Source organism: Leptosomus discolor, chromosome 1 (assembly GCF_034619465.1).
Source record: "Leptosomus discolor isolate bLepDis1 chromosome 1, bLepDis1.hap2, whole genome shotgun sequence".
Classification (NCBI taxonomy): Eukaryota; Metazoa; Chordata; class Aves; order Leptosomiformes; family Leptosomidae; genus Leptosomus; species Leptosomus discolor.
Window position 1 is genome coordinate 127,621,985 of NC_141391.1, and position 16,900 is coordinate 127,638,884.

Consider the following 16,900-nt stretch of genomic DNA (forward strand, 5'->3'; position numbering starts at 1 on the left):
AAGCAAAGACCTCTTTCTGCAAAAGAAAGAAAGAGGAGGAAAGAAGGAAGGAAGGAAGGTGAGGGGGTATGGGAAAGAAGAAAGAGGAGAGAAAAGAAAAGGGATCTTCTGTTTGATTGGCTTTGTGGGTTTTGTTGGATTGTTTGCATTGCAGCATCCTCCGGCGACACGATCCTTGCTGGTGCCCCATTCTCTCCCTTGCTTCTCGTGTTGCCTCCTAGACGGTCAGTGACTTGACAGCCAGCTTGTCAGGTTTCAGTTTAAATGTTGCTGAGTCTTCTTTGCTGGAATTTTTCCTCTCCCCCCCTCTTCGCTCCTGAACACACAAAAGTTGTGAAAGAAACAGTCCTCTCTCTCCCCCCCTCCCTTTTTTCTCTCTCCCCTCTCTTCGCTCTGTCTCCTGTATAACGCGTTTTGTTTGTGTGTTGTTGTTGTTGTTGTCGTGTTGGGTTTTTTTAATTATTATTATTATTATTATTATTATTTTTAATTCTGATTTGTATTAACATTTGCTGAGTAGGCAGAGCAGGGATGCTGCCAGCAGCCACAGTGGGACGGCCAAACTCATGGAGCCGTTGTCTACTCTCCCTGTGCCGGGTCCTGCAGGGTGCGAGAAGGGAGAGAAAAGAGGAGAAGGTTACACGCGGCCGGGGGGAGACGTGGGCGACACAGGAACACGGCATTCTGGTCCCGTGCTGCTCCTGCAGCAGGGGTTGGGGCTGGAGGGCACAGCCGCCCTCTCGCTTAGGTGAGGCTCCATCCAGCCCAACTGCAGGCTCCTGCCCACCAGCTCCTCAGCATCCTCCCCTTCCGCCCAACGCCCAGGCTGGAGAAACGGGGCCTGCAGCAAGTGGGAAGGCTCAGCCCCTGCCGCCGACCCCATCCCACCCCTCGCCGTGCCTCAGGCTGGGAGCCGCTGGCCGCCTGGCGCGGGGGGCACGGCTCACACCTTCGCCACCAGCCCCGCACCTCCCCGCTCCGCCACCTTCCTGGCAGTGGTGGCCCTAGGATGCCAGGGCTCGTTGTAATTCCGCGCGGTGGCCAGCGCCTGTCTGCAGCCAGACACAGGCTCCGCGGGGGCTGATTCATCACAGCAGTCCGATCAATAAAACATGGGCCCAACCAGCGGAGGCCTCCCCTCCCAGGGGCCGCGCCGCAATTATTTATTTCTTAATTGGGGTTGGAGGAAGGCTTCGCTGTTGTGTTTACGGCCCCGCGGCACAACGCCTGTGGGGTGAGGGTGCGGGGTGCGCCAGGGAGGTTGATTTTTCATGAGGGTGGGAAACGAACTTGCACGCGTGTGTGCGCGCATGCACGGGGGGTCTGTCAGAGGGGGCAGGGAGGAGCGCTCTGCCGCAGCAACAAATAATGCAGCCTCGCTGCAGGAATATTAAGTGCTAACGCTCCTGACATCTTCTCATTCATCCTCTCGTTTATGGGTTCCCTTTTCTGGATGGCTTTAAAGGCGGCAGCGCTGTTTTACATTCACCCTGCGACACCAAGCCTTGGCAGCCTTTCCTTCATAACGGGGCAGGGAGGTGCGCATGGCTATGGTTGTGTAAATGCATGCTCAGCATGGATACGTACACGCGTATATATACATTTATATGTGTATGTACACATGCATGTACACGTATACATATAAGGGCATGCATATGTACCCATATATGTATATGCGTATGTACCCATACACATCTACATATATGTGTCTGTACACGCAGTGTTTCACACAGAAGGGGTGCACGAAGACGCTGAAGTGTGGAGATGGAGAGGAGTCTCTATGTTGGGACTGATCCTGCTGTGGGAGAAAGCAGACATGCTCACTACCAAGAAGCGCTATTTCTGACGGCAGCGAGGAGTCACGACACGACCCACCGAGGTCCTGCTGTGTTCAGGAGAGCCCCACGGGACCGAAGTGTGATCGCTCCCTCTCAAAACCTACAGTTTATGGTGCGAAGAGCCCCTCTCTGCTGGGTGGAGGGCGGGTGCCGCAGGCTGGCTCAGCAGCACCATTGCTACTGAGCTCTAGGTGGTGGCTAAGAGGCAGCAAATCCAAGAAGGATGTCCCCAGAGCCCTGAAATTCTGTAGCACTTTCATTCGTGTGATTCTTTTCTAACGTAGCCCATCACTTACTAGATCAGCTGTTTGTGCCCCAATTCTATTCTTTTGTTATTAAGTATGCGCTGAATTGTGTGGAAAATTTATATTCCACCTATGGCTTCTCTTTTTTCAGTTAGTCCCTGCTTGTCTTTTGCGGCTTGTCACACAAATCTTACAGCACTGTTTTTTCACTCCTTGTTTGGGTGACAGGAACTTATTTCCCCCTTTGAGCTCAGGAACAAGTTTAAATTCAGCTACTACACTTACCTGACCTATGTTTCAGACAAAGCATCTCTCATGGTCAAATAATTGGGGGGGAGGCTGTTTGGGACCATTTGCATCCCATACTGGCAGGGAAGAAACCCCCAAACATGCCTCTTGTGGCCCAACAAATAATCAGTAACAACCCCAGGCCAGGTGTGTGGCCCACAAAAAGCTTTCAGCCACCACATTTTTACTATTTGGCTAAAATACTCGTTGTCCAACACAAACACGTACATGCATGTAACAGACACATGTAGAACCAGCCCCCTCCTTGCCACTGGTCTGGGGTACACACGCCATCGGAGCAGAGGCACGTGCCTGCAGAGGCAGCAACGCACAGCGGAGGCAGGGTATGTAGGGCCCTGGCGGGGCACCGCGTAAGCGCGTGGCTTGGGTTGTGCGCTGGGTGCGGGACAGAGGCATGGCACGGCGTGGTGTGGTATGGTAAAGAGATGAGCTTCTGAGATACCTAGGCGTAAGGGAGGACGCACAAGGCACGGTGGGATGAAGGACTCGGGAGAGGGTCACACAGCTGCTGGTTCTGCTTGCGCTTGTGTGCGCCAGCTTGAGGACTCCTGACGAGCCAAGACTCCCGCCTCCACAGCCGAAAAATGGCCCGAGATGCATGACCTCGTGCTTCCCTGCTAAGCTCCCTGTGCCCGCCGGTGGGGCAGAAGCCTCTCCACGTGCAGCCCCCGTCATGTCCCGCAAGCCACCACGTGCCAACAGCCGCGGTTGGTTGCACTGACGGGCGGCGTGTAGCCGTGCGGGTGCCGGGCAGCACGCTGAGCCGACCGGGAGGCCTGGCACCCGGCGCAGCTCCAAGCCGCTGCAGCCCTGGCCCGTAACCCTGGGGGCTGCACGTCACCCCCCGCGCTGTACGGCGCGGCTGACTACAGCGCGTGCTGCGGGTGCTGCGTTTACTCTCCTGTGGGCCGTAAAAACGTGGGAGGGTTGTCATTCAGTCACAAAACAGAATCTTGAAAACTCTTGAGAACTGATTAATTGCTCATACTCAAAAAAAAAAAAAAAAAAGAGTTAAAATGTTAGAAGGAAATAAAATATTCATCTTTGCGTGAGGTTTTGTGCGGGAAGTAGCATCTGTTTTCAGTGGCCTCTGTCGCTTTCAGACTCTTTCCCAGCCACACCTCGGCCTGGCCGTCTGCGACAGCCCACGCCTGCGTGAGGACTTGGGGGAGGGGGTGGGTGTGTGTGGGGGTGTGGGTATGAGGGTTTGGAGGGGAGGGAGTGTGTCGGGGGGTGTGGGTGTGAAGGTTTGGGAGTGTGGGGGGGTGTGGGTGTGAGGGTTTGGGTGAGTGGGAGTGGGGGCGGTGGGTGTGAGGGTTTGGGTGGGTATGGGTGTGCGTGTAGGGATGCATGTGTGTGGATGTGCGTGCATGAGTGGGTGTGAGGGTTGGGGGGGGTGGATGTGGGTGGGTGTGAGGGTTTTGGGGGGGCTGGGTAAAGGGGGTGTGTGTGCGTGAGTGGGTGTGGGTTTGGGGGTGAGTGGGGGGTGGGAGTGAGCGTGTGCACGTGCTCCTGCGGACTGCGCGCGTCGCTGATGCCGGATCCGAGGCACCCACCCAGCCGCACGGCCACGTGGACGCGCACGCACACGTGTGCGTGCACGCCCGCACCACCCCTCCCCTCCGCGCGCACACCTGCGCGCGCGCCTGCGCGGGCAGACGCCACAGACACGCCACACACGTGTGCGTGTGTGTGTCCCCCCCCCCCCCCCCCCCGCCCGCCGCCGGCACCGACACCCCGCGCACCCGCCTCCAGCCTCCGCACAGACGCGCGACGCCGCGGCCTCCGCCGCCCCCTGGCGGCCGCCACCGCCCCGCAGAGCCGCCCGCTGGCTGCCGCACGGTGCCGCCCGCGCCTCCCGCCGCCGCCGCAGGGAGCGAGCACCGCGGGCAGAGGCGCGCAGAGCCCCACACCCCCTGCGCGGCCCCGGGCGCGCCCCCGCCGGCCCCCGCCTGGCTTGGCCTGGGCACAGGCTCGCGTTCCCGCACCGGGCCCTCGGCTGGGAGCCCGGCTCCCTCCGCGCTGAGCAGAGCCCGCGCTCCCCGGTGCCGAAAGCCAAGGAGCGACCCGTTCGGCGAGTACGGGGGGGCTCCTGGCAAACGGGCGGCGCTTTCTCTGCGGCGTCCCCCTCCCGCAACCTTCGGCCTGTGCTTTGGGAGCGCAAGCCCATCTCCCGGGCTAACCACCCCCCCCCCGGCGGCTTGGCGGCGCTGCGGAGTTCGTGACCGCGCAAGAGCTTCGAAGGGGTTCTCTTCCCCCGCGGCCAGGGAAGGAAATCGGGTTTCTGACGGTGACGAGTTAATACGGGTATCTGGCAGCATTTCACAAACCAAACCCTAAGGGACCCCAGACCCCAAAGGGTCGGACGAGTCAGATCGCATTAATCAAACCAAGAAGGAACAGACCGAAAATGGGCAAGAGCAAAACAGCTGCACTTCTCTTCCTTGCTCCAAATACCGAGGCGTTTAGATACCCAGTGCAGGTGCAGGTGGACCCCTGCCACGGTGCCCAAGCGTGCTGCAACAGCCTCACTGCACCCCGTGTTCCCCAGGGCCACATGCCACCAGCCCAGATGATCTGCACCGGTGTCGCGGCACGAGGTAGCCTTGGCCAAGGCTTGAAGGGCTGTAGTGCTCTCAGGGCTGAAGGGGACCACGTGCAGCCCCCCATCCCACCCCTCTCCCCAAGTCAGGGTGACCCAAGCTAGGTCCTTAAGTTTCACCGTGGGAAAAGCAGAGCCCGTGCCACCATGACCTTGCTGCTCCCGCCCACCTGTGTGTAACGGCCTCATGCACCAGCCTCGCACAGGGGGGCTCCAGGGGTCTTTTCCTGACACTCCAGGGAGCACACCTCCGTGCTTTCGAGCGGAGATGTGGAAGGGGTGGCGAGGCCCTTCAGCGTGGGACTTCAGCCATTTCACCTGGTGCCTCACCCTCCTGTGGGCAAACCCGTCCCCGCAGCACGACGCGGAGGAGTCGCTGCGTGCTCTCATGCGCGGGGTGCTACGAGGGCTGTACCAGCCTCCTCTGCAGAGCCAGGGGCACCCGCTGCTGCCAAGGTCGCCTGGCCTGCCCCATTATAAGGCCCTGTTTGCGCAGCACTTGAAAAGCATCAGCGGGGCAGGTGGAACGATCCCATGCTGGGTGTATGCCTTGGGCTGGAAAAGCAGCAGCCAAAATACTCCTGCTGCGTCTGAGAGCAAGGCTTGAGGAGGAAAAAAATGGTTATTTTTAATTGTAAAAAAAAGAAAGCCAGTGACTGTCCCTCAGAACATTTTTCTGTTCTGATGCTTTGGCTCCAAGCCTTGCAACACTGCAGAGATTTGGTCTTTCAGAAAAAGGTAAATCGCTACACAGAACTATCTGCCTTCAACATCCTGGAGGAGGGGGTCCCCACATACTTCACACCTCTTGAATGACTTTCCTGGGACCATCTCCATGGGTCAGTGCTGGCCCTCATGGGTTTTAGGCCCCTCCCTTCCCCCATAAGTGGCATTGCTGGGTTTGCTACCCTTACTCCTTGCTGGAGGGCTGCAAGCTAGGGTAGCCCAGGTTTCACTACAAAGGACATGGGTATGTATGCTAGCTGTCGGGTTTTGTTGGGTTTTTTTTGTGTGTGTGATGGCTCATGAACTGCTCCTACTACTGTGAAGGGTGTAGGAAAAGACATGGCAAGAAGTATGGTGGGACTTGGGTGAGATGGTGAGGGAGGGGTGAATGCCGAGCACTGCTTACATTCACAGCAAACCACAGCAAGATTGTAAAGCCAAGAGCTGCCCTCTTCCTCAAAACCAGTCTGTCTCCAAGAGGAACATACCACAAGAAAAGACCAGCTCTGCTGGGTCAGTCCAAGGGTCTTGTCTAACCTTCAGTGCTGTCCCCTGCAGGTGCTGGCTGGGGGCCAGCCAGGAGCCCATGGCCAGCATAGCATCATATTGGCCTGCCTCAGGTGCTTCAGAGTCACCCTGAGCCAGTGGAAGCCGCACTCCTTGACAGATTAATTTTTCCTTCCATGAACTTGTCCAGTCACTTCTGGACTGCCTGGAGACTTTCACATCCACAACCTCCCTCAGCTTTTACTGAGCACAGGGGCAGTCAGCTGCCAGCAATGGCCACACATTAAATTTGGGTGTTATGTTCTCCTGTGACTTTAGGACCTTGGCATTACAGAAAACCTGGCGCACTGCCTGTTACTAATTGCTACCTGAACTGGCTAGATTAAAACTGTCTCAGTCACTCCTTGCTCTTCAGTCTCCTCTGCTGACCACAGGAGAGCCAGGCTGAGGAAACTGCTCGATCTGGGAGGAATTAGCTGGGGTGTGTTCAGCTCTCCCTAGGAAAGATGAGCTTTTCTGTCAAGGAAACAGTTAAGAAAGAAGCTACCCCGTGTCAAGAGATTGGTAGCCACTGAATGCTCAAGTCCTGAATCACAGAGCTTCAAGTCTTCCCACCAAACCTGGGGCACAGCTACTACTGAGCCCTCATGGATGCTACCCAGGCGGCTGAAGAGAGCCCAAGTTCAGTTGTGGGAGGACTTGGTATGATGCCCCCCCCAGGCCTAAGCAGCTGAGACTCCAGTGGTGCACCCTCCGTGGCACAGGCTCCACCTCCAGAGCTGAGGCTAGCTGCAAAAATCAGTGAGAGAGGAGCAGACCATCTGAGGTGTGACCTTTGTGGGATGAATAAAAAATATGTGGGATGAATAAAATTCTCCTCCCTGACTTCAAGCCTTGAATTTATAGTGCTACAAGGCACTGCAACAGACAGCCCCGGCAGCAGTGGCCAAGGCCAGAGGGCTGCTCGGTAGCCCTGTACATGCCCCGCCTCGTGGCTGGCGTTGGCCCCTCCAAGCCTATAGTGCCCATTTGGGGTTGGGGGCTGCATGAGGAGGTGATAAATAAGGGAGGAAGATTGTATCAGGTCAGAGGCATAGGAAAAGGCTGCTGAGACGTGGGATATAAGAAGGGGGTAATATGGGCTGAGGCAGTATGATGAGCCTCACACTTGTACCAACGCAGGGCTACAGCACAGAAACGATCCCAGGGAGGGTCTGCAATTGGAAGGGCAACATGGGCACGCTTGGCTCAGGACGCTGAAGAGGGCAAGAGGAGGAGATGTCAGCCAGGGATGGGGAAATGTAGGAGCTGATGTGAGCATGTGGGTTGGGTAGGTAACAAGAACAGGTCCTGGGAGAAGGGGAGATGGAGAGAGGACATTAAAGCCAGGTCAGGTATAGGGAAGCAGGGATGGTGGAAGAGAGGCAGGTACAGGGGAATGACAGTGCTTATGGGAAGAGGGAGTTAGTACCAGGAATGCAAAGACAAGGAGTCAGTACCAGCCCGGGTCAGAACTACAGGAGAAAAAGTGGGGAGTCGTTTAGGAGCTCTTCAGGGGTGGATGTGGTGCCGGGCAAAGCTCAAGTGCCAACAAACGGGTACGAGAGAGGGCACACGGGGTGCTGCCAGCCCCGCGGCGTGCAGGCCTACACCACCTGCCCTCCGGGTGCCCTGGGCAAACCCCCTGCTCGCCCCCGCAGCAGCCGGGCCGCGGCCTCCGCCGCCCTTCCCTCCGGCCGCGGCCCGCGGCAGGACCTGCAGCGCGGGGGTGCGGGGCCCGGTGCGGCGCCCGGGGCCTGGTGCGGGGGCCGGGTCCCGGTGCGCTGGCCGGGCCCGGGGAGCCGCCGCTGCCGCCGAATCTCCTCTTCCCCGCGAGGTGGCAGCCGAAGGCCGAGAGAAAACGAAGCTCCGGGCGCTCCGCCGGCCCGCCGGGCTGGGAATAGCCCTGGTTGCGGGGAACAGCCGGCGCTAGCGGCTACGCACACCTGCGGGAAAGCCCTGGGGTCCCGCACAGCAAAGCCCCCCCGGGACCATGCTAAAGAAAGGGTGCAGCTCTGCGTCCCCCACCCCCTTTTGCCTGAGGCAGCCCAATGCGGGCAAGTTTCTGTGGCCCAGAATCTGATCCCCACCGGTCCGCATCTCGCCACAACCGCTACGCAGCAGTATTCTTGGTAAAACTGCTTTGGGGGCAGATCTGACCTGCTGGTTGGTCATCCCCATCAAAAGCAAGACATCCACCCGCTACACCAGCAAGAAGCAGGGGTTGCAGGGAGCAGTGGTAACGTTTCTAGCCCATTCTACTCCCTCCACACAGATATTGCTGCTTCTCCCCTCACTCCCTCCAGCTCCCTTTTGCAACACTAATAGCACCCCTGAAGGGGCTCATAAGAGAGGGGGCTAGAGGCTGTGCCATGACTTATAACCCTTGCAGAACAGGCAAACTAGGTCAGACTTGTAAGCAAATCCACAAGTCCTCTCGGTTGCACACATGCATGCCTCCAAATGCTTTGAGCACCCTGATCACCGCCAGCAGAAACTGAACCTATGCCTTTCAAGATTCCCGACACAGACCTTTAAAAAGGGTCATTTGAGATGCAAGCAGAAAGCAGATGTATTTCTGGTCTATACCCAGAGGGAAAAAATCAGCCCCCCGTTGATACATTTCACACCCACATTCACCAATTTATAATATTCTGTTGGGTCCTGGGTCCCATCATCTGAGTAAACCAAAAGAGAGATAGGAAAAGAGACAGCAGGCGCTAGTTTTTCTCTTATTTACATTAACTCTAGAGCTTGATGTATCTGCTGATGGAGGAGAACCCACAGAGAGGTTTCAAAGGGCTCCCCAAAGAGCTACAGGCTCCTTACTTGGTTTGGGGAATCTGCCCTTGTGATCCTGTCAAAGAATGCGACGTAAAACCTGGTGTAAGATGACAATTGGCCTCCCTGAGTTCCTAAATGGAAGGGAGGCTGGGAGGAGGCAAGGGGCAGGCTAGGAGGACTTGTCTGTGTTGGGAAGGAAGGAGTGATGGCAAACCAAGTAGAGCTGGCCTGCTGTTTTACCAAGCGCTTTCCACCTGAGCAGCTCTGGGCTCCATGCTGTTGGCAGGCTGACTCTACTTACAGTGAAGGCTGAAGTCTTGCTTCTTGATCAAAGAAGAGGACCAAAAATGAGGGAGGAATTAAAAAAACCCCAAACAACTCTAGAGGAGGTGCAAGGGAAAGGGCATGTGCACCATACAGGTGTCTCTATGTCATCTCACTCCCTGGGGCCTGGGGGGGGGTCTTAGGTTTACACTTGCCAGCTCCTCTGCAGGAAGTAATTTTTCTAGTCTGTTGACTCTCTTGCCAGGGCTTCAGAAGATGAAATCTTTATTATCATGAAGGCTTAAAAGGCAGGAATACTGTTAATTCCATTTTCAAGGTCATACTTTGAAAGTTATTAATTTCTTTCTTCCAGGGCTTTGCACTCTACTCTGAGGCTTTAGGGATTAGCAGCTTTGACTTACTAGGGTTCATTTGGGGCTTTTTTCTTACTACTTTTCTGTGTGTCCCCCCTCCTCTTGGAGAAGAAGCCACAATATGTCACTCCCTGTTCTTAATGTTGAAAGTATTTTGTTCATTACCTGCTTGTACCCCATTCACTCTACCACTTCCGCTCCTGTAATTAAAACTTGACTGTGACTGCAGTGGCAATAGGCTGTCTGTTCTAGAGGTGGAAGTACCACTGTGTAAACTAGGGAGGATGCCCTCCAGCAACTCTCCAACAAGATTAAGGAAATGTCTCTGGTGTCTATCAATCTTAGCACACGGTTTAACGCATTTCAGCATTTGCTCATGCTTTTTCAGCACTGAACAGTTCTTCCCCATGTTTTGGAGCTCATTCATGGTATACTAAGTATTCATCTATCATACCTCATGTCTTCGTGAAGATTCGTTCTGGAATGCAGCGCACCCATCCTTCCCTGGGGTCTAACGAATATCCCTGAAATTGTATTTCTCAGTGTCTTTCTGAGAAGGTCGTGTTGTTCAAGAGCTGTCTGCTTACACCATTGATCCTGGAGCTGGTTTACAGTATTCTTAGTCAAGAATTGAACTGTTATCCTGACCAGTGAGGCTGGTGGTGGCTAGAAGATCACCTACATTGCAAGGTTACACAGATCTTTCATCACCAGATATGTCCTGTAGATATCCAAGGTCATCTCACAGCTGAAAAATAGATCTCCCACCCTTTCCATTCCCCTAGCAGCTGGAGATTTTTTTTTTTTTAAACACACTTGGCAAACTACTGATATAAAATCAGTTATTTGAAACTGCTTTGTCTTCAAAACGATTCATTGAAGATTCTCATCCTACAAGCAAAACATCCAAGAAATACAGAGCACAGACTTTTTCAGGGCCCATAACAGCAAAGATATGAGCTTTTTCTGCTTTTCACTTTCCTAGCATAGAGCAATCCCTCTCCCCTGCTCACCTCTCAAGCACACGTGTATGGCACAACAGACCAAAGGTGACGCTGGCACAGTCTAGTGTCTCAACAGGGAACAAACACCATAGCCCCCTCACCCAGAGCACTTACAGCCCTAGGAAGCAGGTTTGCTGATCAGAGCCTCTGGAACCTCTTGAAAAATTAATATTTTCATCACCTTTATGTCTGTCTGTTTACTCACTTTATCCCTGCTATGGTTTTCCACAAGCTTTGCTGGCTATTTGGCATGAGAGAGATTTCAGTGGCTGTGAGCAGAAATGAAGAGGGAGGGACATGCTGAGGGGTGACTGGAAAAGAGACAGGAGCAAAAGAAGTACTAAATTGGGGTGGAGCGTGACCAGCATGCTTGAGGTTGCTCTGATACCGAAATCCAGCGGTATCGCTGCCTCTGCCCTTCCTATCCTTCTCCTCTAGTACCTGCAGCATGGTGCCAACCCCCCCTGTCTTTGAGGTCTTCTTAGGGACACCACTCCTCTCTGGGGACTTCCTTGCTGTGAACTTAGCAGAAATCAACGCTTGTCCCCATCCCTCCTTGCTCAGAAGTGGAACAAGCTAGGAGGAGGTTTCAGCTAGCCTTCGTCAAGGGCTGCTTGTGAACAACAAGAACTACATATATATATATATATAGACACGACTATAAACAAGCCTGCATTTGAGTGAATTAGAGATTTCACGGGAGTCAAGCTGGGCCCACAGACTAGTATATGTCTCTTAAAGTGTGTGGTCTAAGTAAATACTACTTTGTGTCACCTCATGTTCTCATCAAAGTACAGATGCCTGTATGTTTCTCACAATTCCAAAGTGAGACTCCTGGCCACCTTAACACCCTAACAGTGCAAGCATGGCTTTAATGCCTGCTCCAGGCATGGGAAAAGCCTGAGCAGAAAGCCATAGTGGCTTCCCACAGCCCATTCCCAGACCAGTCATTAAAAAGGGAAAATTTATACAGCTTAACACAGGCAGCTGAGCTGGCCTTCAGCTGGATGAGTTGAGGTAATGGAAAACATGCCTGCAGCTACTCTGGTTCCTCTTTTAGATGTTCTAGGGTGGCCAGAAACTGCTCAGTGACTATGGGATGTGCCTCCAAGCACAGGGCGTGGGCATAAGGTGACCTGGCTCAGGAGTGTGCCTGTCCATCAGTGTGCATGTGTATCTGTAACACCTACCAAAGAGGCTGCCTGGCCAGACCTCACTGAAGCTACGCTGGTTATAGCACATCCCTCTCCACGTCCTGAGCCCTTGCTCCTGTCCATGCATCCATTCCCCAGACTGCAGAGGGATGTGCAGGAGATGGTGGGGAAGGGCGAAGAGCATCTCTCCTTTGCTCGCCTCACCACTAGGCCTCTCGCTTTTGCAGGAGAGCTTTGCTGACAGACCTGCTCGCCCACGGGAGGGAAGGCCTGCCAGGAGCACTCTGCTTTTTCTGCAAGCCTGATTTCTCTGGAATGGTTGTTTTTTTCCCTGTGCACCCCCTCCCTCCCAAATCCTGCACCTCCCTTCTCCCGTTTGTTTTTGTTTTTAGAGAGAGCGCTTAGACAGCTGTATTAATCATGCAAGCCCAGCCATGTGTAATGTGCTTTATCAACAGCAGAGCAGACACTGAATGGCAACCGGTTCACAAGCGGGCCCGGTGCAGCGCCTGAGCTGGGAAGATAAACCTGCCGCTTCCCAAACCGACTTACCGTCATGGGTTAGTGAATGGAGAGACTGTTCACTTGGGACAATAACCAGAGGGGAGGCCAAGTTGTTAGGCAAATTCTTGAGTGGTTTACACTGGAAATGGAAAGGGGAGGAGGATGAAGATGGGAATTACTCTTTGGTCATTTTCTGTCAGGGATGGGAGGAATTTTTGTGTGTGCCTAAGGATTAAATCAAGACAAGAGTGGCTGTTCTTTATCCTCCTCCTTGATGCCCTCCGCACTTCAGTCCCAGTCAGCCCAGCTGGCAGCTTAACATGTGAAGCAAGGAGAGTGAGAGGTAGAGAGCAAGGATTTAGGTACACCTCCTGTGCAGTGGGTGTAAGTTCCCTTCATTGTTTCTGAAGAGGAAGGTTCAGTTGATGGCTTCAGAAACTCATCTAACATACAGATGGTATCAGGCTACGCGTATCGTCTGGGCTGAGAGTATCTGCCTCAGGAGGGTTATAGCCTGCCCAAGCTCTGCTCTGTAAGCGTAATCTGTCCATGCTACAGCACTGACACTATCAGTGTTCCTACCGGACAACTGCTTTTCCATGGCAGTTGCTCTTCCATGGGTTTGTTTCTAATCTCTGCAGAGCAGTTGTGTGTTTTCTCCCGCACTGGTTTCACCCAGCCTTCACTCTCCCACCTGATGGCTGTGCCCCAGCCTCTGTTTTGCAGGGCCGTTCTGGATGCACGCAAAGCCACACCTGTGACTAAACAGACCTTGAAATGCCTTCCCAATCCCGGTGCAAGGGCCCAGCTCGGAGGAATATCTTTCTGGAACTTCCAGTCTCAGCTCCTACCCTCTGCTGCTGCTCTCCTTCACTCACTGGATTCTCCACAGCATTGCTATTGGAGAGGGTTATGCAAATATATGCAACCCAGGGCTCATTTTGGAATAAATCAATCTAAATTAAAATTAATGAACGAAAGTACAGAAACAGATGAAGCAATAAAGCTATTTCTCTCTCTTCCCCCCTGTGTCTCTCTTTTCTTTAAGAAAGCTGGTTTCTTTTCTTTACACTTTTTTGGGGGGGAAGAAGCAGACTGGGTTTTAATTTTTTTTTAAAGCAATCTCAGCAAACAGAATCTGTCTGTTGCTACTCAGAAAAACCCATCGAGCAATGTTAGTAGCTGTAGTAACAAATAATTCTTGGCATTTCTCTTTTTCCTAAGATGCCATTTCTGGCTGCATCCCTACTACCCCTTTTGGAAGGCACTATCATCGCTTCTGACTTTGATTTTATTCACTTTAAAGCACACGGTCAAAAAAAGATACAATGCCATCCCTTGCCTGGTATCAATGAAATAGCACGAAACAATTAGTATGATGTTGGCCTTCTGCCTTCACCCTGACTTGTCCTTCCTGTTCCCTTGGCCTGAAACCCCCGCAGCCTTGGCACCCAATGCCGTCCCAGCCTTCAGTGCCTGCAGACCCGGCAGGGATGGACATTGACCTTGAGCAGCAAGAGAAGTTTGGCCTGCCTGAGCATCCACCCTGCACAGCCACCCCCTTCTGCACTCACCAAATGGGCAATGAGTTCTTTAGAAAATAGGGCTGGATACCAGCATCAGGAAGCAAGAAGAGCCGTGAATTGTGCTTCCCATCCAGGGTCATGGGCATTATAAGGTGCTGATGCCTACAGGCTCAGCCAGCTTTCAGGGAAAAGAGGCATGCTCCAAGTAGTCAGGCACACAGCACTGTGGAGTGATGAGTACAGCTGAACTACAGCCCCTGAATGGCTGAGAATTTATGGAAACACCAGACTCGCACATGACTCCAAACATGCCCTCCCTATGGCCGTTACTTTTCTCTGCTAGTAGTTTCTGTGTCAGGATCATGATAGGACATGATTGGCTATTTTGGCCTGTTGGTGCTATGGTTTCCCCAGCTCTGCCAACTAGTTTGTTTCAAAGGCTGCGAAGGCTTGGGTTTCCACTGACCCCTTCTTGAAGCCCAGCTGAGAAAGGACCCTCTGGCCTCAGTGAAGAGGACTGTAGAGATGGATGGTTCTTTAGCTGGCCACCTCACACGGGGAGGGCTTGCTTCTGTGGACTGTTCCCACACCACTGCCTAGTCAGCAAACCCCCAGAATGTGTTAACCCTTTACAATCTGTCTGATGTATTCCTCCCCCATGCTTCTCTCCTTAGCTTCCAAATATTCAGATGTTCATCCTTCTGCCAAAGCAGATCCCGCTGACACGAGAGCTGCATGCTCAGCAGAACTGATGGGGCCATGCACTAGAGAAAGCAAAAGGGGAGTAGGGATGGGTGGAGGTGGCCACTGCAACAGATGGGCTCTCTTCTCCACAGCTAGGATCTCCATAGGGAGGAAGAGGGACTGCGCGGGTATTAGAAAGAAGATGCTCTCTGTTTCCCACTCTGGTCATCAGACCCAAATAAACACCTCTTTTCTCCCTTCCCCCAGCTCCCACCCACCTGATGAAGGCATTAGTGACAAGTACAGGCTACACGGGCTACAGCTAAATGGAGACTAGCTACAATCTACAGTCACACAGGGTCATTCTCCGATCAGTGTGCGTTTTGGCAGAAAGACAGGACTGCTCATTCTCCTTTTCCCTCCCCCTCTGCTAATTACTAACACACTATTGGTATAAATGTTTTGTCACCCTGTTGATGGCCATGACTTTGTCTGATCAGGCCCCAAAGACTGGCATGCTCGATGCCCCGCAGGCAGTTCTGGATGTGCTGCTTTCTGGGAAACACAGCATCCCCCTTGCAGAGCTCCCAAGCTAACCACACTGAGAAAGCCCCTGGTTAGTCTGTGGTAAGCCCTCATCCCAAAACTCCTGTGAGGAAGACTCGTGGGTTTTGAAGCCCATCGGTCTGGCTAAGCCATTCTGACATTGACACTAGGGGCTAAACACAGGGGAGGGAATCTGTGTTCAAAGGGCTGAGGACAAGGAACAATGGAGGACAGAGATGAAGCTAGTGCTGTAATTGTGACAGACGCCTTTGAGGTTCAGCAGTGATCCCACTTGCCCTGTCGTTGGTAGTGTGGTGTGGAATGAGCAAATTCTCCTTTTCCAGAAGAAAAAACCCTTTCGAAAACCTATGCTGATGATGCACTAAGGCACCCTATGTGACAGCCAGGTCTTGTGTCATCCCATTATAACATGATGTTACAATGCAGACAGGAAGATGTGATGATGTGGCGTCATCCCAGAAGACATTTCAGGGCATTCTGAGTGCCCAGCTGCAAAATCAGGAGGACTGGTAAATTTACCAAGGACAATTCACTTGAGATCTGATTCAGCTAGACTCCACTAGCCTTTTAGAAAACGGCCTCATCAAACTCAAGTCCCATGTGTTTGGTGGAATGGGCTGCTGCTGAGTCTTCAGCCTGCCTGAACGCAAGATGTTTCCACAGCAGCTAGCTAATGATAGCAACGCTTAGCATGACTACAGTGCTCTTCATCTCAAAACACCTTCCTTTTGAATTAATGCTCAAAACCCCACAGGGCAGGGAAGTGTTACTGCGGCTTAAGAGAAATGGAAATTGAAGGAGAAAGAGGAAGAAAGCTGTGATTCTGGTCATTGAGGAGAGACTTATTTGAGAGCTAAGGACTGCATCTCAGAACATCAACTTATAGGGAGAAAAAGGTCTAACACAAAAATGTTATGCCTGAGGTTTCTTTGAAGATGAACAGCAAAGTAAAACCAAATGTTGAGAAAAGTGCCAATATCTGTGCTGAATGCCCACACTGGAGAAGCTGGTAGGGACTTTCAGAAAAAAAATGAGGTCTAGAGTATTTAAACTCTACTTTTCCCCTCTGCAAAATCCTCTTTGCGTGTTCTGGGTCACTGGAGATATCCCAGCATTTAGCATCACAAATTCCTGGAGACTCCTCACAGAAGTGATGCCACACCAGGATGTCCTTCAAGATGATCTCAGTAGACTGGGGAGCAGTAAAAGGAAAAAAATAACAACCTCAAAGACAGAGGGGGTAATGTTTTAAAGGATTGACTAAAGCTGTGCAGGATGGCCTTGGCAGCTTGATTAGGAGGGGTATTTGGTATGGAAATCCTGGCCTTGCTCACTTGTGGGCTTTGTTTTATCATTTAGCTTAATGGGATACTAATTCAAAACCAGCTGTAAACAGGGCTGGCTATGAAAAAAATTAACACTGCCTGCCTGTGGAATTTAAGAATATATAGTAAAAATAATCATAAAAAGAAAGAGCCCTGGGTTTTCCATCAGACAAAATATTTGTCATTGAAAATTCTGCTTACAAAAAAGAGCACCCAAAACTGGAAAACTCCTCAAAACCTTACATCCCAAACAGCCTCAGCAACTTTAATTTCATATCCAAGCCCAAGTTTCATTTGCAATACATACGATAATGGTGTTTAATTGGATTTATTTCTCCACACTAGGTTCCCAATGGCCTACTTTACTCCTTTTCTCAGCTCCTTGAATGTTATTTACAAATCACTCTCTGGGATTTAATTTGAATGGTAGCTTGATTTCTCCCTCCCC

At 52.6% G+C, this 16,900-nt stretch overlaps 1 protein-coding gene across 2 annotated transcripts in view; it reads right to left on the reverse strand.

Moving 5' to 3' along the window:
- Window positions 1-502: 502 nt before the first annotated feature.
- LSAMP (limbic system associated membrane protein) overlaps window positions 503-16,900 on the reverse strand; it is a 317,646-nt gene continuing 301,248 nt past the window's right edge. For both annotated transcript variants that reach the window (XM_086464288.1, XM_086464283.1), the window contains one exon: window positions 503-600. In XM_086464288.1, the coding sequence (XP_086320414.1) occupies window positions 503-600 (98 nt within the window). The remainder of the gene's footprint in view (window positions 601-16,900) is intronic.